Genomic DNA, 24862 nt, shown 5'->3' on the forward strand with positions numbered 1-24862 from the left:
GGCACCGATCTTAAAGAGACATATTAAAGAGAATATTGGGCTTTTCTCCCTATCTCAGTACTCTCCATTATGGAAGTCCAAAGCTTTAAAAGCTAGCAGTACAGATAAGAAAAACAAAGATATTTGGAAATTTTGGTGTTTTGAATGATTAAATTAATTTTAAAAAATTACCAAGCAGGATTTTGGGAGAGAAATCAATGCTTGGTAGGGACCACCCATTTTCAAGGATTTCTGAGACACTTTTCTTATGATGGGCAAGGACAGGAAGTCCTGTGTTGTGGGAAGGGCTCCATCATACATTGTTATCTGTCCATTTTCAAGGGGCAGCGTGGGATAATGTCCCCAGTGGCTGTCTTTAGGCTTTGAAGCACCCTTCCCAAGGAGACCAGAATGTCTCCTCAGTTGTCTTTCCAGCAGCAGGCTAATACCTTTTTATTCAGATAGGCTTTTCAAAGCAGAGTTTAAAAAAAATGGGCTGGGGGTGGGCTTCACAGATTTAGAACAAACTATTTTAACAGCTTTTATTTATTTATTTAAATTATTTTACTGTAATTGTTTTAATAATTGTAATCAATTTAATTCTATTTTAGCATGTACCTTTGTTATACTTTTAACTATATTGCATTTTAACTTGTGAGCCACACTGGATCCCAATCTTGGGAATCAGTCAGAAACAGCTTATACAGACATATTTGGATGCACTGTAGAAGATGTATCATGTGATACATTGGCCTAGAGTCTGGAAAAAATACTTTTCCAAGTACTGGATTGGACTGCCATTAATTTAAAGATATGAGAAACACAAATTATAGGTTTGGATTTTCTGTGGACTGCCAGTTTCCACTTTCTGAAATTTACATTATCTCAATATGATTCTGATGTATGCTAAGAAGGGGTGGGCAAAGTGTGGCTTTACAGGTGCCTGCAATGTCCAATGTCTTTCCTATGAGCTATGTTATATATGGCTAATTGGAATTATATTCCAACGCCATCTGGCAATTGCAATATCTGGAGAGATTGTTTGCTATGGCTGTAACAGCTGGTATATTGCAGTGCATGCATGCATGACAGCTGATGTGCAGAGGAAGAGGATGGCAAAAAAGTTCCAGTAGACTTTTCTTTGACTCATCTCCCTAACCACATATAACTGGACCCAATTTTTTTTTTGGGGGGGGGGGGGTCATACAGTTAACTGAATAACACAAACTCCATTGTAGGGAAACACTGACATAAACAACATGCAATGGATCCAAGATAAGATGGTCTTTCATATAAAAGCTGCAACGATAAAAGAGTCCTGAGTGATTTCCAATCTGATTTTTTCATTTGGGGCAATCACACAAAAACCAGTATATTTCCTCTCAAGACTGTCAAAATTTGTATTTTTCTCTTTTTGTAAGTTCCAAACATTTAATGGTAGGGTTTAATCAATTGATTAATGGTGTTTTGAGGTGTGATTTTTAGTGTCTCTCCCCTAGTTCACAAACTATGAAAACAATTAAAATTTACTTTCAACAGTCCTTACCTTCAGTCATTGGACTGTTCATAAACAGACCTAAAATGCTAAAATGCCATACTTTACTTCTAATCACTTGAGTGCACATGAATAGTTCAGCAATAACAACAGCAGATAATTTAAAACACTTCTTTCAAAGGTGAAAAATTAATGCTAATGCTGTTAATCTGTAATAAACCACAGGGCCCTTCCTACTATTACTAACTTGATATTCTCCTTGACTTGGGTCACGGAAGACTGAAGAAATCATAGTAAGGTTTATGTTTACTTTTACCTAATTAATTTTTTAAAAGATCGTTTTAGTCACTTTTCAGGTACAGGAAAGTATTTCTCAACCTCCAGAGAAATACAAAAGTTAACAATAATGCACCCAGTGAAAAACCTCTCCCTGTAGAAAGGTTATCTTTACAACTTTGTATAATCATTGTGTGGTTGTTCTGCGCTTTCAAGTCAACGATGACTTATGTCAACCTTATCATTGGGTATTCTTTGTAAGATTTATTCAGAGGAAGTTTGCCATGGCTGTCCTCTAAGGTTGAAGAAATGCTTTTCTCAGTATCTTTCCATGATTAAATAAGGACTTGAACCATGCTTACCTATAAAACAGTACATTTACATTGTAGAATTAATGTAGTTTGACATCACTTTAGCTCTTACAGCTCAATGCTATAGAATTCCAGGAGCTGCAGTTCTACAAAATCTTTGGCCTTCTTTACTAAGAAGTGCTGGGGCCTTGCCAAACTACAGATTCGAGGATTACATAGCATTGAATTATGGTAGTTAAAGTGGTGTCAAACTGAATTAATCCTACAGTGTAGTTGCACTCCTATTCCAACACTCAAGCCATTGCACCATGAAGGAATCCATTTGTCCATGTATTTGAACATTTTGGGAAGGGATGTTGAATTTTGCTGCATAGATTGAGACTAGGGCAGCTGTTATTGAGAAATTGGACCCCCCTCCTAAAATATGGATGCAATGCAAGTTCAATGTGATTAAACTTGATTTTTATTTTATTTTTTATATTTTAACAACTTTGTAATACAGGGAAGACAGCATCCCTTTGTTTCGCCCTTTGCCCTACTGACATTCTCTACTGCATTCAAGAGATCTTTAAATGGATTCACACTTTAAAACATCAAATGATAGATCCTTGAGCTTCCCACTGCATGGAGGACCTATCACCAGACTGCGTCATGGAGCCAGCAGCCAATGACAGCCACCAATCAAATGCTGGCACAGGTTTTTCTGAACAGCTGTCAAAAGTATAAATCTGTTCTGCATTTTGCATTGGGTTCTATGTTGGATCTTTGAGAGTACAGACTCTATCCTGACATCCTTTCAGGTCTGAAATAAATAAATCTCTGTTCTGTTGCCTTCAAATTTGGTTCATGTTTTTAATCTGACCCTTTGGAGTAGTGAAGCACGCTGGGCTCTGAACCCATGGTCTCAGCGAATAGCTGAATTCACTTAACACACCTTTGACCAGTACAGATTTTTTTTCAAGAATTAAACTTCGCTAAAAACGGCATTTAAAGTCTCACAAACAAACATTTTATCCTACACTTCAAAACAAACACATTTATTTCACCAAAGAAATATTGGGAAGCATATATTTAAACACAAAATTGTAAATATTATTTACAATGATATTGCTAATGATATTGCTAATGCATGTACAAACACAACAAAAAGAATGGGAAATTCTCAATACTTAACACCATTCTAAAAATGTTCAGAATTCTGGAAATATCTTGCTTACTGAAATCAGTATTTCTTATGTTTTGTGCATTGATAATGTGAACTAAGAAACTCTGGGGACTTTTACTTCTATAGAAAATTTACACAACCGTGTGTGTGCTTCTTTACTGTAACAGAGTTTAATGGAATTGAGTTACATGACAATGATTAGTATTCGAGTGAAAATCACTTGGGTTTACAGAAACTTTTGTAAAAGCATGGGTTGAGACCTATTGGGGCAGAGAATGATTATAAGATGAGTTTTTTCGATGAAAGTGTACAAAGGTGTAAGTGTATATATGCAACAGAAGGCCGGCATGGTGCAATGGTTTGAGAGTCGGATGGCAACTCTTGAGACCAAGGTTCAAATTCCTTCTTGGTCATGCAAAGTTACTGGGTGACCTTCGGCAAGTCACTCTTAGGCCCCTTCTACACTGCCATATAAAATCCAGATTATCTGCTTTGAACAGGATTATGTGGCAGTGTAGACTCATATAATCCAGTTCAAAGCAGAACATCTGGATTATCTGCTTTGATAATCTGGATTTTACGTCAATGTAGAGAGGGTCAAAGATAAAAGGCAAACGTAAAGCACTTCTGAACAAAACTTGCAAAGAAACCCTGTGATAGGCTTTCTACTTTAGAGTTCCCCTAAGTGAAACCTTAGAGTTCCCCCTCAAGAAGCTACTTGGGAGGCAATAAGCTATGTGCTTACACTTTTCTGAAGAATTTTATATGCACATCTGTCAATATGAATTGGAAATGTTACAAATATATAAAACATAATAAAATATGGCCAGAACAAAAGTTTAGCTGAAAAGAGTCAAAATTGTAGCAGTAACACAAATCAATATTGGAATGCAATGCGGAAAAAGTAAATCCATAAGAAATCGAAACTTGGAACGCTATAAAAAGAAATGTGAGGTAAGCTTGTCATAAAAGAACAAAATTTGTTAACTGTAGTACAAGTTTCTGTTTGCATATTGACAGACTTGGTGAAGAATAGCTCACTCCCATTGGCAGGAGACACTGGGCATTCAAGTATGGGTTTGATATTCCTTCAGTAATTCCATAATGCTTTTGGCAACAATGCTATGCTCTTTGCAAGACAGAGAGAAAGGGACTGAATGAAACAGCAAGCTTAAACAGATTGCCTCAAAGTCGTGTACTGAGAGTTTCCAAATCTTTCTGTTTTGATTCTCCCTGTTTTAGCAGTATTATATTAAACAGAATCTTTGTGTTATTACGCTAATATTTCTCTTTCCCTCACTTGAACTCTGTTGAATCACACAATCACAGAGTTGAAAGAGACCATAAGGACCATTCAGTCCAACCTCCTGTCATGCAGGAACACAAAATCAGATGATTCCCCGCAGATGGCCATCCAGTCTCTGTTTGAAAACATATTTGATATGTGCAGTTAGATAACCAATTAAAACAAATTAAAGTATAATTACATGTAAATTCTTTCTGGATTTTGAAGAAGATCACCTTGGTATTATCTTGAAATTGGGAAATCCCAGGTCTAAAAAATGGAGAAAATATAGCTATAGCGAACTGGTAATATATCATAATTGCTCAATTCCTGAAAAATAAATTATTTTTTTAAAATACCTTAAAGGTTTCATGCAAGGGGATTAGTGGAAAGAAAATGAGCATCAAGGCACATTTCGAGACTGCCAAGAGGAATGCCCATACTTTGATGTCACTACAATGATATAAAACAGAGAAATCTGACAGTTTTCATCCCATGTTAAACAAGCCCCTTTAGCTGTTTCTGCGCAAATTGGGAGCTATGAACAAGATTGCTCTCCAACTCCAAAACTCTTGTTTCTACACATTTGAAAGAGATTTCAAAGATGGATTCCCATGGGGAATGACAGTCTTGAATTGTTTGATGGGCTCCATGGGACTCTGTCTTTGAAATGTTTTTTCAAGTGTGTGTGGAACCTTGTGTCTGAAGAGGTCGCTAGTCTCTAGGGCAGCAGAAAACAAATCTGCTCCATCTTCATATTACATCCTTTCAACTATTTAAACATGGCTATCATGTCAAATTTTAACTTTCTTGTCCCCATGCGAAACATGTCCAACTCCCAAAGCTACTCCTAATAGGGTTTGGACTCCAGACCTTTGATCATTTTGATCGCCCTTCGCTGGACACATTCCAGCTTGCCAATATCCTATGCCTGCCATAGATGCCTCTGGAACATGGCCATACATCCCGGAAAACTCACAGCAACCCAGGGCCAGGCCCGTAGCTGGGGGGGGGGGGGGGGGGGCTTGAGGGGCTGCAGTCCCCCCCCAAATTCCCAGGGTGGTCCGTGAGAAGGCCTTACTGGTACATTATTTAAACTGTTATGTTTATTCATATCATGACCTGATCACCATGCTCAATATATCCCATATGCATGGGGGTATACAAAAGGTTTGCTAGGGTAGATCCTCTCTCACTCAGACTCAGCCCCCCCAAATCAAACTCAGCACCCCCATCAAAATCCTGGCTATGGTACTGCCCAGAGCCTTTCCATATTGCCATATAATCCATAATATCAAGATAGAATAATCCACAATATCTGCTTTGAACTGGGTTATCTGAGACCACATTGCCATATATCCCAGTTCAAAGCAGGTAATGTGGGATTTTATTTAGTTTCTTTTATCTGTTTCTATGATGTTTTCCTTATTCAGAAGCATTATCTGGGTGCAACCAACATCACCGTAGGCCCCATCTACACTGTCATGTAACACAGTTGCCCAAAAACAAACTCAATATTCCGAAGCATGTAGTGGAATGGCAGATTACAATGTGAGCAAGAATTGACTATTGTGCCTTGATTATTCCGCAAAAACAGTAATCTACAAATCATACCATGAGCCATCCTGACAATGCTGGTAATAGTTCATTATTTACATTTATTGCAATAAATATATTCATTTAAAATTCTCCTTCCAGCCATTTAAGATCTAGTACACAGGTGCTGAAGCAACATGCTTGAATGCATACCCACCTGCTGGCTTTGTTTCATTTGTATTATTATTTTGAACAAATAAAACACTCCATGTCAGAGTTGTAGAGGGATTATGCAAACAGTCTTCTTGTTAGACCATTCTTTGTCCCCACATTACTTACCAAATATATCACTCTACATGAAGAATATAGTACTATTAAGTAACATTGTGAGTGGGATTTTTTTTTTTTTTGCAGAAAGATGACATAGCCCCCCCTGAACATTAAGGGGGCAAAGCTTTATTTTCACGTGCCAGTTCTGTACCTGCTTAATGTAACATATGTACTTAAGAGAACTTTCCTGAAATAGCTCAATGCAGCACGTGCAGGGTTCGGTTCCAGCCTCAGCACTACACGTCCCAGCTGCCAGCTACTTAGCCAGTTCACTTCCTTCCATGGGAAATAGCCTGCTACAAAAACTATAGACAACCATGTGCAGCAAAATTATTTATTTAAAGGTCCATTTTTATCCCTCAGTTGATTTTTAAAAATGAGTTGAAATCATACACATACAGTGGAAACACATTATGTTTTTTTACATTTTAATTTTAGTTAAATTCAATTGATGAGTCTTAAGGACCAAAGGTCATACAAAATAGTGCCGTCCTGGAGGCCATCAGGAAGGTCAAACTGGACCAACCTAGACTGACGTCTATTGGGATGGAAGAAAATCCCACAAAGAAGAGAGAGTGAATAAGAGAGATGTGCAGCCAGAAGCTGTTCAGATCAAGCCACTTGGGAATAATTGGTGGATTGAACTTGTATAGGAGTAGATTTCTTCTAAATATATTGGGTCTGTACTGGACTGAGGGGGCTAAGCAGTGGAACTTGCTGACTGGAAGGTCGGGGGTTCGAATCTGGGGATATGGTGAGCTTCCATTGTTAGCCCAAGTTTCTGCCAACCTAGCAGTTCAACAATATGCAAATGTGAGTAGATCAATAGGTACTACTTCAGCTTTGGCAGTCATGCTGGCCACATGACCTAGGAAGTGTCTATGGACAATGGCGGCTCTTCGGCTTAGAAATGGAGATGAGCACCCCTCCCCCCCCCCAGAGTCAAACACAACTAGACTTAATGTCAAGAGGAAACCATTACTTTTACTTTACTGAACTGAGCCAAAATGAATGTCCATCAGAACCTCTCTATCACTTGCAGATTTACGGAGGCTCCATGAATTTCAGTTTTCTTTTAAAAAGCCATGCTCAGAGTTCCTTCCATTAAAATAAAGCCTACACTATCTGATATTTGCTGACAGCCTCCCATACAAGTACTAACTAGGGTCAACCCTACTCAGCTTCTAAGATTAGATGTGATCTGGTGTCCTGCAAAATAGTTTACTTGCTTGCCGAAAAGCTAGACACTTGCATTTCCATGCTGGTCATGAAGAAGTAGCCATGAAAATAATGAAGGCTTGCCACTTAAAATGCACAGTTTTTTTAAAAAAAGACTTCTATGAAGGGACTGGCAGAGCCAGAATACTTCAATCCATTCTTTCTTTGGCAAGTGTTTGCCTTTATGTGCTATTTGCAGAAGAAGGGGCTTTCCTTTCTCTGTGACTAGCTCAGAAACCAAGGCAACTAGAAGAGACACAAAATGGTCAGTTTGCTGTTAATCCACTTGCATTGGATTTCTAGTAATCAAGGGTTCAACCATAAGGTTTATCAGACTGGTCAAAAACTGGCCCTTCTATTAGGCAGAGGGAAATGGTTGCCTCACGTAGGAGATTTTGAGTGGCATGGAGACCAGTTATGAAAAGAGAGAGAGCTGATCAGTGTTAGATTGGGACCAGGTCCTCATCATCATTGAGTCATGGCCTGAGGTTTGCTATACACTCAGTCTGACAATAAAGCGAGAAGAGGGAAGATATCTGTTGTGCCACTAAGGTTATAAAGAAAAAGCATCATATAAAATAACTACTTAAATCAATAAACTTCTGTAGTGGTTTGAGCATTTTAAGACTCTGAAGACCAGGGTTCAATTCCCTGCTTGGTCACTATCAGCCCTAGAAAATTCTCTGATAAGTTTCACCAAAAGTCAAAAATGGCATAAATCATAGAAGCAAAGAGTTGGAAGAGACCTCATGGGCCATCCAGTTCAACCCCCTGCCAAGAAGCAGGAATATTGCATTCAAATCACCCCTGACAGATGGCCATCCAGCCTCTGTTTAAAAGCTTCCAAAGAAGGAGCCTCCACCACACTCTGGGGCAGAGAGTTCCACTGCTGAATGGCTCTCACAGTCAGGAAGTTCTTCCTCATGTTCAGATGGAATCTCCTCTCTTGTAGTTTGAAGCCATTGTTCCGCGTCCTAGTCTCCAAGGAAGCAGAAAACAAGCTTGCTCCCTCCTCCCTGTGGCTTCCTCTCACATATTTATACATGGCTATCATATCTCCTCTTAGCCTTCTATTCTTCAGGCTAAACATGCCCAGCTCCTTAAGCCGCTCCTCATAGGGCTTGTTCTCCAGACCCTTTAAAGATAAAGAATTAAATTTTGCACAGGTTAGAAAACACTTTCCCTCCAACTCTAAGCTCTTTCTTTGCACCCATTTTGTTGTTTTCCCTGCTTTATCTACATACCAATACAGGCAGTTTTCCTCAACCTTCCACCATTGACCTACTCCTCCCCCCCTATTTTCTTCCCTCCTCACCCTTCACTTTTCTGCCTACAAAGATATCTCTTGTTCCCAGACTTGATGTCCTTTCTTTTGTTTCTGTTTCTCGTTTTCTCTCCCTTGCCACATTCTTTTTCTTCCTTGTGGTCTTGCTTTAATAATTTAATGTTTTAATTACTGTTTTAATCGCAATTGTTATTTATGAATCGGTTTGATGGCATCAAATGGTTGCCTGTTGTAAGCCGTCCTAAGTCCCCTCTCACGGGTGAGAAGGATGAGATACAAATATGCTAAATAAATATATAAATAAATTCTGCTCAAAAGGGACATCTAGTGACTGGAGATGGTAGTGTACACCACAGTCAAGTTTAAATGTCACCAATTTAACAACCCCTCCCCCCAATAATCCAGAGGTGTGTTTTGCAACGGTTTTTCATATCTTATCTATATGTCAGGAAAAGTGATTAAAATATGGACTCAAAGCCAACCTTAAAAACTCTGGCATAGACACTGAGAACTGGGAAGCCCTGGCCCTTGAGCGTTCCACCTGGAGGTCAGCTGTGACCAGCAGTGCTGTAAAATTTGAAGAGGCACAAATGGTGAAAGAGAGAAATGTGGCAAGAGGAAGGTGTGTCAAGCCAACCCTGACCGGGACCGTTTTCCACCTGGAAACCAATGCCCTCACTGTGGGAGAACATGCAGATCAAGAATAGGGCTCCACAGTTACCTACGGACCCACTGCCAGTACACCGATCTTGGAAGACAATCCTACTTGGACAACAAGGGATCACCTAAGAAGAAGGTATATGTCAACCATCAGAAACCTAGCTTTCGTGATCTTGAAGCTATGATAGAAAAATGCTCACTCACTCACATGGACATATCTTTGATAAATCAGACTATGGCTTGATTCAACGTCAAATCTCCAGAAATAGGGATCTAGTCTGCAGCAGTGTCCTGTTTGCAAATTTGATTCAATCAATATATTCACTACTTTCAAATACACTAATCTCTTGTAAAGCATAGCCCATACCTTCTCAAAAGCTTCACGGTACTTTTAGTCAGACACACAGTTTGGGAAAGCTAGTGCTTTAGACATCAGCTGCAAGAATTACACACACACACACACTACAGTTAACATGGCACCATGCCATGCTGGTCCAGTAATTCCAGGAGCTGGAAGCCCAAAAAGAGTAACTTTTTCAAGATGTGTTCAAACGATATAGAGGGAATGAAGTGGAATCCAGGGCCTACTGTAACTGCCAGATCACATGATTCCTGCAAGTAAGAATGATGGAATCACAGGTGATCCTGGATTGTGATGTTTACCACCATTGACTGATTGTTTTCCTGTTTGGAGATGACGCCAGTTATCATTTATTTATTTATTTCATGCAGAAAAGTGCATGAAATAAATAAATAAATAAATATTAGTGCAGCATTACCCCTGTTGGTGTTTTGCAGACTAGACATGTCTTTAGGTATCATCAAAGTTGCACACCACTGTGGAAGAATATATGCTGTCATTTAAGAAGAATAGGAAATATCCGACGAGCAATGTAAATATACCATTGGTATCTTCTGGGACTTTGGATCTCCCTTCTGCTTAAATTAGGGAAGAAGGACATATCTTTACATCAGTTTCTGTGGAGTGCGTGTATTATGGGTTATATGAAACACAAAGCATCAGCACCACCTAGTGTTTCTTTGTGCCGCATGCAGCTGCAAAACAATACAAGAAAGACAACATTTGACTATTGCACTTTAGATTTCCAGGATGCTTCCACACAAGTTTTTTTATTATGTACTTGTCCCTCTTCTTTAGCTAAATTTCAGATGGGCTAGTTCCCAGATCATAGAATCATAGAATCATTGAGTTGGAAGAGACCTTGTGGACCATCCCGTCCAACCCCCTGCCAAGAAGCAGGAAAATCGCATTCAGAACACCCCCGACAGATGGCTATCCAGCCTCTGCTTAAAAGCCTCCAAAGTAGGATCCTCCACCACACTCCAAGGCAGAGAGTTCCACAGCTTACAGCCAGGAAGTTCTTCCTAATCTTCAGGTGGAATCTCCTTTACTGTAGTTTGAAGCCATTGTTCCATGTCCTAGTCTCCAGGACAGCAGAAAACAAGCTTGCTCCCTCCTCCCCATGACTTCCCCTCACATCTTGATACTTGACCATCATGTCTACTCTCAGCCTTCTCTTCTTCAGGCTAAACATGCCCAGCTCTTTAAGCCACTCTTCATAGGGCTTGTTCTCCGGACCCTTGATCATTTTAGTCACCCTCCTCTGGACACATTCCAGCTTGTCAACATCTCCCTTCAACTGTGGTGCCCAGAACTGGACACAGTATTCCAGATGTGGTCTGACCAAGGCAGAATAGAGGGGTAGCATGACTTATCTGGATCTAGACATTATACTTCTATTTATGCAGGCCAACATCCCATTGGCTTTTTTTGTCGCTGCATGATAGTGTTGGCTCATGTTTAACATGTTGTCCATGAGGACTCAAAGATCTTTTTCACAAGTACTTCTACACATACTGATTACATCTGCTTCCATTGTGAAACTGCATTTTCCCACCACTTTTGTGAACTTTCTTTTCAAAGACAATCTATTGAGAGTAGAAATCTGAATATGCTGTGATTGGTAATTCTAGCTACTGTCAATTTACAAACATCCTCAGAATTCAACTGCACCAATAAGCTTCATCAGTTGTCATTGCAGTCTAATAAGAATTTGGGAATGTTGTTGTTTTTGGATTCCAACTTGCAGGGCTCTTACCCAGCTTTGGTGGCTGCTGGGAATACTGGAAGATGTCTTCCAAGAAAGGCACTTCCCAAATGCTCATTCTAATGCTCATAATTAAAGCAGGGTTGCTGTTCTTATAACAAGAATCACCTCCAAGCTAGGAGACAATAAACTGCAGGACTCTAGCCATTTGTTTACTTTTTCAGATTATCTGTGTGAGGCCCAGGAATGTACAGACGTTTGCGAGGAAGAAGGAAAAAGAAGAAGCAAGAAATAAAAATGATTGGAGGAACCATTCCAATGACCAAGTATTGGGGTGAAGATCATATACTCTCTTCAAAATGTTTTTTTCCTACAAGAAACAGATGTTAGGTTGGAATATGTGCACCTGAGTAAAATGTGGTTTTGCACTTGCACCTGTGATCCAGAAATCCAATATGTGCATGAAGGTGTTGACAGAACTCTTTTGTCTTTTGTGGACTTTCCCTCTCTCTATTATCACGCCTAGTGGTTGAGTGTCAAACTGTGATTTTGGAGACCAAGGTTTGAATCCCTGGGCAAGCCACACATTTTAACCCAGGAAAACCTTGCGAGAGGTTCACCTTAACATTGACACAGCTTGGAAACAACTTGAAGGGACACAGCCACAAAGTAGCTCCTTGATTAAAGAATGTAATATACTTTATTTATATTCCACCCTATATCCCTAAGGAGTCTCATGGCGGATTACAGTACAGTATGTATCTCTCCTTATGAAACATCCAGGAATTTAAGATTGTCTGGGGAGGCCCTATGGAGCCCCATGAACTATTATGGCATCGAATTGCTGACAATTTGTAAGCCGCCTTGAGTCGCCTTTGGGCTGAGGTGGGATAGAAATATCTTAAATAAATAAATACAAATATACGGCAAACATCCAATGCCGTTATACAATTAACAAAGACAGACAGTACATAAACAGAGGTAAAGGCTTCCCATCTTTTTCAATCTCTGGCATCTGGAGGCTGTGCTTGACTCTGGCCACGGGGAGGTGTTGTTGCTCCATCTTCCATGCCGAGGAGCATTGTTGTCCTTAGATTTTCTCCTGATCAAATTGCTGGCATATCTGTATGGGTGCCTTTTATTACCTTCCTGCCAAAGTGTTACCTATTTATCTACTCCCATCGCTGTTTTCGAACTTCTGGGTGAGCAGAAGCTGGCCTGATGGAGGTTGCTCACCCCAACCTGGGCTTGAAGTGTTGATCTTTTGATTGGCAAGATTTTCTGTAGCTCATGGTTTAACCTATTGTACTAAAGCCTGGTCCTCAAAAACCCAGAGCTCAGAATGCAATGATCTTGTCACCTCTCCAGTTACAGCTCTTCCCTGCCTAGCAGTTAGAAGAAATGTGATTTAGTGAGGAACAATTCTACCTGGGAAGAGCTGCTATTTAATAAGAGCCCATTGGCAACAATCCTGGCAGATTTGGGATGCATTTACAATGTAGAACTAATGCAGTTTGACCCACTTGAACTGCCATGGCACAATGCTATAGAATCCTGGAAGTTGTAGTTTTACAACTACTTTAGCTTTCTCTGCCAAAGAGTGCTGGTGCCTCGCCATACTAGAAACCCCAGGATCCCAAAGCACTCAGCTATGAGAGTCAAAGTTGTATCACATTGCATTAATTCTACAGTGTAGATGCAGCCTTCGAGTAGCTCACCTGTAGTGGCAAAAAGGAAACTGAAGGCAGAAAAAGCAGGCGTCCCCATCTGCCCCTCAGATGGGGACACCTAAACCCCATTAAAAATGCAAAATGAACAGCTGTCCCACTTTTCTATGTAATGTTGTTAGCATGAGCAAAGTGCTATGTGTCGTTCCATTGTCCGCAAAGTCTGTCTTGCTATTGTTTAGAAAAACTCTCCTATTTCCCCACAACCTCAAACTGTCACCACTTTGTTCCCAAAGCCAGTTAAAGTTCCCAAGTAACAAGTCTGCAGTTAGGCTGTCATATCATTGATGACAAAGTCAAGCACTTAAAATGAGGAAATAAAAACCGAAGGGCACAGTCAAGCGTACACTGCCCACATGATAAACAATCTTCATTCTTTTCAGGACAAAGAAATGCATATTTCTTCGCTCTTCAAGAAACCATATCTTTCCATTCCTTAATTTCTCTCATTATTTGGCAACAAGAGTGAGTCATTCTTTGTGGATTGATCTGTTTCAGAGCACCACATAGGAAGAAGGGAGCAGTCTAGATCGGGCATGGACAAACGTTGGCCCTCCATTTGTTTTGGACCAACTCCTGGATCAACTACATCTAAGACTATTGAAGGAACTAGCAGAAGTCATCCCAGAACCACTTGGCAATCATATTTGAGAGGTCTTGAAGAATGGGACAGATTGGAGGAGGACAAATGTGTTCCCTATCTATCTTCAAGAAGGGAAACAAGGACAACCCAAACAATTACTGTCCAGTCAGCCTCATGTCGATACCAGGCAAGATTCTGGAAAAGATTGTTAAGGAAGTGGTCTGCAAACACTTAGAAACGAATGCGGTCATCGCTAATAGTCAACATGGATTTGTCAAAAACAAGTCATGCCAGATTAATCTGAACTCTTTTTTTGATAAAGTTACAAGCTGGGTAGATGAAGGGAATGCCGTGGATGTAGCATATCTGGATTTCAGTAAGGCCTTCGACAAGATCCCCCATGACCTTCTGACAAACAAACTAGTCCAATGTGGGCTAGGCAAAACTCCGATTATGTGGATCTGTAATTGGTTAAGCGAACAAACCCAGAGGGTAATCACCAATGCTTCCTCTTCGTCCTGGAAAGAAGTGACGAGTGGAGTGCCATAAGCAGGGTTCCGTCCTGGGCCCGGTCCTGTTCAACACCTTTATTAATGACTTAGATGAAGGGTTAGAAGGCATGATCATCAAGTTTGCAGACGACACCAAATTGGGAGGGATAGCCAATGTCCCAGAAGACAGGAACAGAATTCAAAACAATCTTAACAGATTAGAGAGATGGGCCAAAACTAACAAAATGAAGGTCAGTGGAGACAAATGCAAAGATACTCCACTTCGTCAGGAAAAAAATGAAATGCAAAGGTACAGAATGGGGGATGCCTGCCTCAAGAGCAGTACGTGTGAAAAAGATCTTGGAGTTCTTTTGGACAACAAGTTAAACATGAGCCAACAATGTCAGCTGGTGGGAAAAAAAGTCATTGGGATTTTGGCCTGCATAAGTAGGAGTCTAGTGGCTATATCCAGGGAGGTCATGGTACTGCTCTATTCTGCTTTGGTTAGACCACACCTGGAATCACACTGCATCCAGTTCTGGGCACCACAATTGAAGGGAGATGTTGACAAGCTGAAATGTGTCCAGAGAAAGGTAACTAAAATGATCAAGGGTCTGGAGAACAAGCCCTATGAGGAGCAGCTTAAAGAGCTGGGCATGTTTAGCCTGCAGAAGAGAAGGCTAAGAGGAGACATGATGGCCATGTATAAATATGTGAGGGGAAGTCATAGAGAGGAGGGAGCAAGCTTGTTTTCTGCCCTGAAGACTAGGGTGCAGAACAATAGCTTTGAACTGCAGGAAAGGAGATTTCACCTGAACATTAGGAAGAACTTCTTGACTGTGAGAGCTATTCAGCAGAGGAACTCTCTGCCCCGGAGTGTGGTGGAGGCTCCTTCTTTGGAGGCTTTTAAGTAGAGGCTAGATGGCTATCTGCCGGGGGTGCTTTGAATGTGCTTTTCCTGCATAGTTGGGGGTTGGATTAGATGGCGTACGAGGTCTCTTCCAACTCAATGATTCAATGATTCTACTGCAATATTTTTCATCTTCCCAGAGAGCACCTGACTGGCTTCCACAAACTTAGGGTCAAGAGGAGGAAAATAGCCATGGAGGAGATCAGACACAAGCTGAAAGAAGAACAGAAGAAGATGAAGGAAGAAATACTTCTCTCTTTGAGGGTGGTCTACTTGAGAGAAGGGGTTCTGCAGTCAGTGTGACCGGTTGAAGAAGTCGGATGAGGATGCATGTTTAGCCTGCAGAGAAGGCTGAGACAAGACATGACAGCCATGTATAAATATGTGAGGAGAAGTCATAGGAAGGAAGGAGCAGGCTTTTTTTCTGCTGCCCTGGAGACTAGGACACAGAATGGCTTCAAACTACAAGAAACTTCCTAACTGTGAGAGCTGTTCAGCAGTGGAACTCTCTGCCCTGGAGTGTGGTGGAGGCTTCTTCTTTGGTGGCTTTTAAACAGAAGATGGATGACCATCTGTCAGGGGTGCTTTGAAGGTGGTTTTCTTGCTTATTTGCAGGAGTCTCTTCCTACTTTAGAAATCTATGTTCAGAAGGTTTGCCTTTGCTGCTTTCTGAGGCTGAGAGAGTGCAACTTGGCCAAGATCATAGGATTTCCATGTTGTTCTGTGTGCAGAGGCGGCCCTAGGTAATTTTCAACTGTAAGCAAACAGTATTTTGCCCCCCCCCCCCCCCACCAATCACTGATATATATTTTCTGTTCATCGTGGGAGCTCTGTGTGCCATATTTGGTTAAATTCCATCATTGGTGGAGTTCAGAATGCTCTTTCATTGTAGGTGAACTATACATCCCAGTAACTACAACTCGCATATGTCAAGGTCTATTTCCCCCCAAGTGCGCCTCAAGAGTGCCCCTGGGCAAAATCAACGATATTGCTAGTGCCAATGCTTACTTTGCGTAATGGGTTGAGCTGCCCCTGTCTGTGTGGGAAGTTTGACCCAATTCCATCATTGGTGGGGTTCAGAATGCTCTTTGATTGTAGGTGAACTATAAATCCCAGCAACTACAACTCCCAAATCTCAATGTCCCCAAACTCCACCAGAGTTCACATTTGGGCATATTGAGTATCTGTGCCAAGTTTGGTCCAGATCCGTCATTGTTTGAGTCCACAGTGCTCTCTGACTGTAGGTGAACTGCAACTCCAAAACTCAAGGCCAATGCCCACCAAACCCTTCCAATATTTTCTGTTGATAATGGGAATTCTTTGTGCCAAGTTTTTTTTTCAATGCCATCGTTTGTGGAATTCAGAATGCTCTTTGATTGTAGGCGAACTATAAATCCCAACAGCCACAACTCCCAAATGACAATATCAATCCTCCCCCAACCCCACCAGTATTCAGATGTGGGCATATCGGGTATTTGTGCCAGATTTAGTCCAATGAATGAAAATACATCCTGCATATCAGATATTTACATTACGATTCATAACAGTAGCAAAAACACAGTTATGAAGTAGCAATGAAAGTAATGTTCTGGTTGGGGGGTCACCAACACATGAGGAACTGTATTAAGGGGCTTTTATTTGTCGTGTCAGGGCAACCAGCCACTTATATTACATTTCTAACAGAACAAAGCAAACGAACAGACAAAATACAGAATTTGTGAGTTTGGTAGTTGATTAAATGTCCTTTGACCAGTATCTGGCCACTTGGAGTGCCTCTGGTGTTGCTGCAAGAAGGTCTTCCATTGTGCATGTGGCAGGGCTCAGGTTGCTTTGCAGCAGGTGGTCAGTGGTTTGCTCTTCTCCACATTCGCATGTCGAGGATTCCACTTTGTAGCCCCATTTCTGAAGGTTGGCTCTGCATCTCATAGTGCCAGAGCGCAGTCTGTTCAGCACTTTCCAAGTTGCCCAGTCTTCTGTGTGCCCAGGGGGGAGTCTCTCATTTGGTATCAGCCATTGGTTGAGGTTCTGGGTTTGAGCCTGCTACTTTTGGACTCTCGCTTGCTGAGGTGTTCCAGCGAGTGTCTTTGTAGATCTCAGAAAACTATTTCTAGATTTAAGTCGTTGACGTGCTAGCTGATACCCAAACAGGGGATGAGCTGGAGATGTCTCTGCCTTGGTCCTTTCACAATTGGCTGCTACTTCCTGGGGGATGTCAGGTGGTGCAATACCGGCTAAGCAGTGTAATTTCTCCAGTGATGTAGGGTGCAGACACCCTGTGATAATGCGGCATGTCTCATTAAGAGCCACATCCACTGTTTTAGCGTGGTGAGATGTGTCCCACACTGGGCATGCATACTCCGCAGCAGAGTAGCACAGCGCAAGGGCTGATGTCTTCACTGTATCTGGTTGTGATCCCCAGGTTGTGCCAGTCAGCTTTCGTATGATATTGTTTCTAGCACCCACTTTTTGCTTGATGTTCAGGCAGTGCTTCTTGTAGGTAAGAGCAAGGGGTGGCGGCATTAGGAAGGTTGAGAAACACTCTCCTAGACTATCAAGGCAGAAAATTCCACATTTCCTGCTTTGAACTGGAATATATGGCAGTGTGGACTCAGATAACCCAGTTCAAAGCAGATACTGTGGGATTTTCTGCCTTGATATGCTGGGATGTAGGCCTGTGTGGATGGGCCCTATCTTGAGATAGGGGACAGGCGTTTCCCCCTCCCATCTCTCCTTCCCAAGGCGGGAAACAACCAACTTCTTGCTAGTGGTTGCTCCTTCCTCCCCTTTTCCGCGCTTCTTCGCCCGCTCTCCTCGCCTTCCTTGGCGCTGCGCTTTGGGTCCAGCCCGCGATTGCCCCGCGGTAACCATGGCGACGCTTCTCTATCGCGCGGTGGAAGCGGGGCTTTGCCCGGGCAACGTTCCATCGAGAGGAACCTCCTTTCGTCACTGGGCCGGGCAGCCAATCAGGAGCCGGGGCGAGGGATTCCCGCTCCAGTTGCCGCTTATTCTGTCTTTTTAAATGGTTCCAACTTGGAGCCGCTTTCAGAGGGAAGAGGGCATCATCCATCCCCCATGGAGGTGGGAGATGTAGTCAGCAGGAGGGCGCAAAGATCAAGGGAGGAACTCAGTCCTTTTCAATGGGAGCCCGAAGAAGAGTAGGAAGGGGGAGCTAGATTGCCCTCCCAGGGGTCTGGAGATAGCCTAAGAGAGAAAGGTCCCCGCAGTGGGGTCTGATCAGTAGGAAAAGTGCAGGAGATTGTTCAGTTCCAGCCATAGTGAGCTCCATCAGGCGAACCTTCCCTTAGTCTGAGATGGAGTGGAAGTTAGAAAGATCTGCAGCCCCCAAAGTCAAGACGGATGAAGATGTCTTGTGGGTAAATTCGCATTCATCATCACAGTTTGACTCCAGGGCAGCATTTCCACCAGGCTAAGGGCCAACTTGGGCCCTCCAGGTGTTTTGGACTTCAACTCCCATCATTCCTAACAGCCTCAGGCCCCTTCCTTTTCACCCCCAGGTATTTTGGGCCCTCCAGGTGTTTTGGACTTCGACTCCCACCATTCCCAACAACCTCAGGCCCCTTCCTTTTCACCCCCAGGTATTTTGGGCCCTCCAGGTGTTTTGGACTTCAATTCCCACCATTCCTAACTGCTCAGGCCCTTTCCTTTTCCCCTCCAGGTATTTTGTGCCCTCCAGGTGTTTTGGACTTCGATTCCCACCATTCCTAAGAGCCTCAGGACCCTTCCTTTTCCCCTCCAGGTATTTTGGGCCCTCCAGGTGTTTTGGACTTTGATTCCCACCATTCTTAACAGCCCCAGGCCCCTTCCTTTTTCCTTCCAGGTATTTTGGGCCCTCCAGATGTTTTGGACTTCGACTCCCACCATTCCTAACAGCCTCAGGCCACTTCTTTGTCCCTCTCAGCTGCTTAAGCTGAGGGGTAAAAGGTAAGAACCTCAGTCTGTTAGGAATGGTGGGACTTGAAGTCCAAAACACCCGGAGGGCCCAAGTTGGCCCTTAGCCTGCTCTACACTATTCAGTTTGGTATCACTTTACAATCCAATGCCTAGAAATTAAACAGCACCACTATTTTGTTGTTTGTTTACTTGCCAAGCACCATGTACAGTCACGGTGTTATGTAAATAAATCATGGTTATGAATGATAATTAAATGCTTGTATGATTGTTTTGAAGGAAAAAATCATGAAAAACCTTGGGAGAGATCTCAGGTGGACTAGAGAACAACACTCGCTCAACAGGACACCAAGAAAGGTGAGGCAATATCTGAAACTGGAGGATTAATTCTCTGTCACCTTTTCTTTGCAAACCATTGGGTCCATGGTGAAATTTAGACTGAATCCAAGTCCCAGTCAGGGTTGGCTTGACATACCTTCCTCTTGGCACATTTCTCCCTTTTGCCATTTATTCGTGTCCCTTTGAATTCTGCAGCACTGCTGGTCACAGCTTACTTCCAGTTAGAGTGCTCACGGGCCAGGGCTTCCCAGTTTTTTGTGTCTATGCCACAGTTTTTAAGGTTGGCTTTAAGCCCACCTTTAATCTCTTTTTCTGTCCACCAACATTTCTGTTCTTCAGTTGGGAACATAGTAATTGCTTTTGACAACATGGCCAGTCCAGCGGAGTTGTTGGCGGAGGAGCATCGCTTCAATGCTGGTGGTCTTTGCTTCTTCCAGCATGGTTATGTAGACTCATAAAATGCAGTTCAGTACAATTAAACTACATTATATGAGTCTACACCAGACATGGGCAAACTTCGCCTCTAACTAACTGTTTGGAATTGTGGGAGTTGATGTCCAAAACACCTGGAGGTGCTGTTTGCCCATGCTTGGTGTACACTAACCATCTCATGCAATTTCAAACTACGTGATATGGCAGTGTAGATGGTGCACATTATGCTGATGATGATATTTATCATTGAGACACCTCAGTGCCTATAGCAATTAATTGTTGTGCTATTCATGAGAAAAATCCGGCAGATAAAATGAATATGGGACTGTGTCGCTTTGGCAGTGCACCACTAGCTGGCTGTTGAGATATATTCATGTTTACAGCAGTTAGTTGCACTCCACATTGATGCCGTCCAAAACACTGCAAAAGTAATGGAATTGCACCCCCTTGTGTATGCTACTGAGATGTCCACCTTCTATATTTCAGACCAATATGACTAGTTCTGGTGTTGTTGCTAAGTGCATCAAAGTTGGTTTAGACTTATGGCAACCCTTTTATGTTTTTTTTGGCAAGGTTTATTCAGAGGGGGTTTGACTTGGCTTTGTTATGAGGCTATAGGTCAATCTACACTGTAGAAGTTTTTTATTTCGTATTAGAAGCAACTTGAGAAACTGCAAGTTGCTTCTGGTGTGAGAGAATTGGCTGTCTGCAAGGATGTTGCCCAGGGGATGCCCTGATGTTTTACAATCCTTTGGGATGCTTCTCTCATGTCCCCACATGGGAAGCTGGAGCTGACAGACGGGATCTCACCCTGTTTTGCGGATTCAAACCACCGACCTTTTGGTTAGCAGTCCTGCCAGCACAAGGGTTTAACCCAGTGGTCCCCAAACTTTTTAAACCATGGGCCAGGTCACAGTCCCTCAAACTGTTGGAGAGCCAGATTATAATTTGAAAAAACATGAATGAATTCTTATGAACACTGCACATATCTTATTTGTAGTGCAAAAAACACTTAAAACAATACTATAATTAAAATGAAAAACAATTTTAACAAATATAAACTTATTATTATTTCAATGGGAAGTGTGGGCCTGCTTTTGCCTGATGAGATGGGATTGTTGTTGTTGTTGTTGTTGTTGTGTGCTTTCAAGTCATTTCAGACTTAGGTTGACCCTGAGCGAGGGCCAGGTAAATGACCTTGGAGGGCCGTATTCGGCCCCCGGGCCTTAGTTTGAGGACCCCTGGTTTAACCCATTGTACCACCAGAGGCCCCAGGAGTGACTTGGGAAGAAGGATATGAATATGTCAATTTTCTTCTAGCCATTATTTTGTATGATTGGTACTGAACAATTTCAATTTCTAGTAATGTATTGTTGCGAACCTTGTAATAAGTTGGTACTAAGCCTGGTGGCACAGTGGGTGAAACCATTGAGCCATTGTTGACCAAAAGGTCACAGGTTTGAATCTGGGGAGTTGTGTGAGCTTCCGCTGTTATCCCCAGCTTCTGCCAACCTAGCAGTTTGAAAACATGCAGATGTGAGAAGATCAATAGGTCTTCAGCGGGAAGATGTCTATGGACAACGCTGGCTCTTCGGCTTAGAAATGGAGATGTGCACCACCCTCCAGAGTCGGACACAACTGGACTTAATGTCAGGGGAAAACCTTTACCTTTACCTTAAGACAAATGACCGATTCATAACTTAGTATCACATCCTCGTAAATGGAGCTTGTCTTGAGGCTGCTTGACTATTAAATCCTTTGACTTTTTACCATGTTTTGTTGGCTGTTTCATATGACTCCTGCAGTTGTTACTGAACTCTTAGGCCCCTTCCATGCAGATAATCCCAGATTATCTGCTTATCCCAGATTATCTGGCAATGTAGACTTATATAATCAAGTTCAAAGCAGATAATATTGGATCAGATCCTGGATTATAAGGCAGTGTGAAAGAGGCCTTAGATGTTGCAGAAATTCATGTCTGGTAAAAGATGCCACGGAGCTGTGTGTGTGTAAGTTTGTATGTGTGTAGTGGAATGGCAGTGTATTGTTAGCTGGATGAGTATCTCAATGGCCCCAACTGACATTCAGCTGCCAATCTACGGCACATATTTTGATCATCAAACCACCAAAAATGATCTGAGCAGAAATATTTTTAAGCAATTGTTATTCTTTCTTGTTGCTTTAACTTGTTCCTGGCTATTTTTAATGATTTTAAAATTATATTTTAGAATTTTGATGATATAAAAACAAATAAATTCTATATACATTACTTAGCAATGCAACATCAACAGACTTTTAGATAATTTAACATTAACCTTTTAACATTAACGAATTTCTCTGGTTGCATATTAACCATCTATCTATCTATCTATCTATCTATCTATCTATCTATCTATTTTGTCTGATCTGTTAATTGTAATAAATTATTCCTATCTATCTATCTATCTATCTATCTATCTATCTATCTATCCATCTATCCATCCATCCATCCATCCATCCATCCATCCATCCATCCATCCATCTATCCTTCTATCTAGGATACTAGGTATTTGCTAATATTGCTACAAGTGCAGTATTTCCTTGAATATTCTACCTTTTTATTTTTGCATTGGACAGTCACATGAGGGATTCTATGAGTTCTGAAAGCTTGCAATTATTCCAGTTATTTCACTAAATGGTTCTCATCCTAGCATGCATCTTTGATTCCACAATGTGCCAGTATTCTCTGTATGTGATGGTTTGGCAGTGTACTCTTAGTTAGCTGTTGTATATATTGCAGCAACTAAATACACTTCCATATTATTGCATGACCTTGCACCATTGTTTAGTGCCTTAAATTTGTCTCTGGGTGAGGGAACTTCACACAGCACCAGAGGTGAGAAATATGTGGCCTGTGTATTGCACTCGCTTTCTATCTTTACCTAGTTGCTTGATCTATCTATTCCACATTACCTTATATTTTAAAATGTATTGCCAGCTGACGGAGGGGGGAAAGTAAGTGATGACTTTGTGAGTCCTTTGCTACTTCTGAATTTGTAATGTAGGATCTCAAGATGTTGCTGGCTTTCAGATTCTTAAGAGCTGATGGCCAAGAACATCTGGTACCAAAGATGGGAAGTGAATGCTGTCAGATATGTAACATACCATCATATTATTGGCCTACATAAGCTGTGCAGTTTAGAAGCTGCAGTATGACAATATGGTGAGCTATATGATTCCTATCCAATGGTTTAGTTTTTTTTTTTGTGTGTCTGTGTGTCAGGAGCGACTTAAGAAACTGCAAGTCACTTCTGGTGTGAGAGAATTGGCCATGATGTTACTCAGTGGACACCCAGATGTTTTACCATCCTGTGGGAGGCTTCTCTCATGTCCCCGCACGAGAAGCTGGAGCTGACAGATGGAAGCTCATCTCACTCCCTGGATTCGAACTGTCAACCTTTTGGTCAGCAGTCCTGTCAGCACAAGGGTTTAACCCATTGTGCCAGTGAGGGCTCCCAATGGTTTAGATATGAGGGTAGGGCCAAAAAGAGGACATTGCCCCACAACATGAATTCTCTCCCTTTCCAATAAATGTCCTTTCGGTCACAAAATGTTTAGCCTTTCAAACTGAAAATAGCTCACACTTAAAACTGTCCTATTTACCATCTCTCAGAATGTCAACACAGAAAGAAAAGGTCAATCCCCCCCCCCCCATCCCCAAAAGCTACAGCCCTTTTCCTCAGTCATCCAACTGGACTCTAATCCAAATTGGATAGAATCAGTCTTTAATGAGAATATTTAAGATGATATTATTCGCAACATGGATTTCATGTTGCCTTTTTTACTCTTGTGACACATCTCAAGCTTTGGCGTTTTAGATTTTTGAACTTCAAATCCCAAAATCCTTAGCCATTCAGCAGGTTAGCTGGGGATTCTAGGAATTAAAGTTTTAAATAACTAAAAGATATTTGAGAGTCACTCTTCTATTTGGTACAGTATTATAACTGACAGTTCCACAAAGAGTATGCGTGTGAGAGAGGTCCAAGGGATACTTAAGCATCCTAGACTGGAGGGAAGAGACTCTGTGGATGTCTAGTTTTTCTTGAAACTACAAACCTCATAAACACCAACATTGTCTGGGATTATTGGGATGATGGGACTTTGCCAAGAGTGGCTTTTGGAGTGCCACTATGTAATAAAGATTTTAGCCCGTATCTCAGCATAATAGTGACACTGAGCATTGGTAACTTTGTTATTTTAGACAGTACAGGGTGGAAAACTGAATGCCTGAGTTGACTGAGTGTCTAAATCTATTTTCACAGGGCATCGTTGACTCACAGCTGTTGCATAGGAGAAACATATCAAAGCTGGATAATCAGGAGAATCCAATAACGGAGGTACAAATACGTGGGAATTCTTCTGAATGGGCTTCAAGATATAAGCTGTGAATAAGACAGAATAAAGTAAAGGATCATAAAATCGTAGAATCATAGAATTGGAAGAGACCTCGTGGGCCACCTAGTCCAACCCCCCACCAAGAAACAGAAAAATTGCCTTCAAGCACCCCTGACAGATGGCCATCCAGCCTCTGTTTAAAAACCTTCAAAGAAGGAGCCTCCACCACACTCTGGGGCAGAGAGTTCCACTGCTGAACAGCTCTCACAGTTAGGAAGTTCTTCCTAATGTTCAGGTGGAATCTCCTTTCCTGCAGTTTGAAGCAATTGTTCCACATCCTAGTCTTCAGGGCAGCAGAAAACAAGCTTGCTCCCTCCTCCCTATGACTTCCCCTCACATATTTATACATGACTCTCATCATGTCTCCTCTCAGCCTTCTCTTCTTCAGGCTAAACATGCCCAGTTCCTTAAATTGCTCCTCATAGGGC

The 24862-nt window shown here is 41.8% G+C and overlaps 1 protein-coding gene across 1 annotated transcript in view; it reads left to right on the forward strand.

Moving 5' to 3' along the window:
- The first annotated feature begins 18631 nt into the window (after nt 1–18631).
- The window catches only part of CDC20B (cell division cycle 20B), a 32778-nt gene continuing 26547 nt past the window's right edge, over nt 18632–24862 (forward strand). Inside the window, exons 1-3 of the mRNA XM_060761490.2 lie at nt 18632–18694; nt 19509–19586; nt 24302–24376. Coding sequence (XP_060617473.2) covers nt 18632–18694; nt 19509–19586; nt 24302–24376 — 216 coding nt within the window. The remainder of the gene's footprint in view (nt 18695–19508; nt 19587–24301; nt 24377–24862) is intronic.

Source organism: Anolis sagrei, chromosome 2, assembly GCF_037176765.1.
Source record: "Anolis sagrei isolate rAnoSag1 chromosome 2, rAnoSag1.mat, whole genome shotgun sequence".
NCBI classification, from domain to species: domain Eukaryota; kingdom Metazoa; phylum Chordata; class Lepidosauria; order Squamata; family Dactyloidae; genus Anolis; species Anolis sagrei.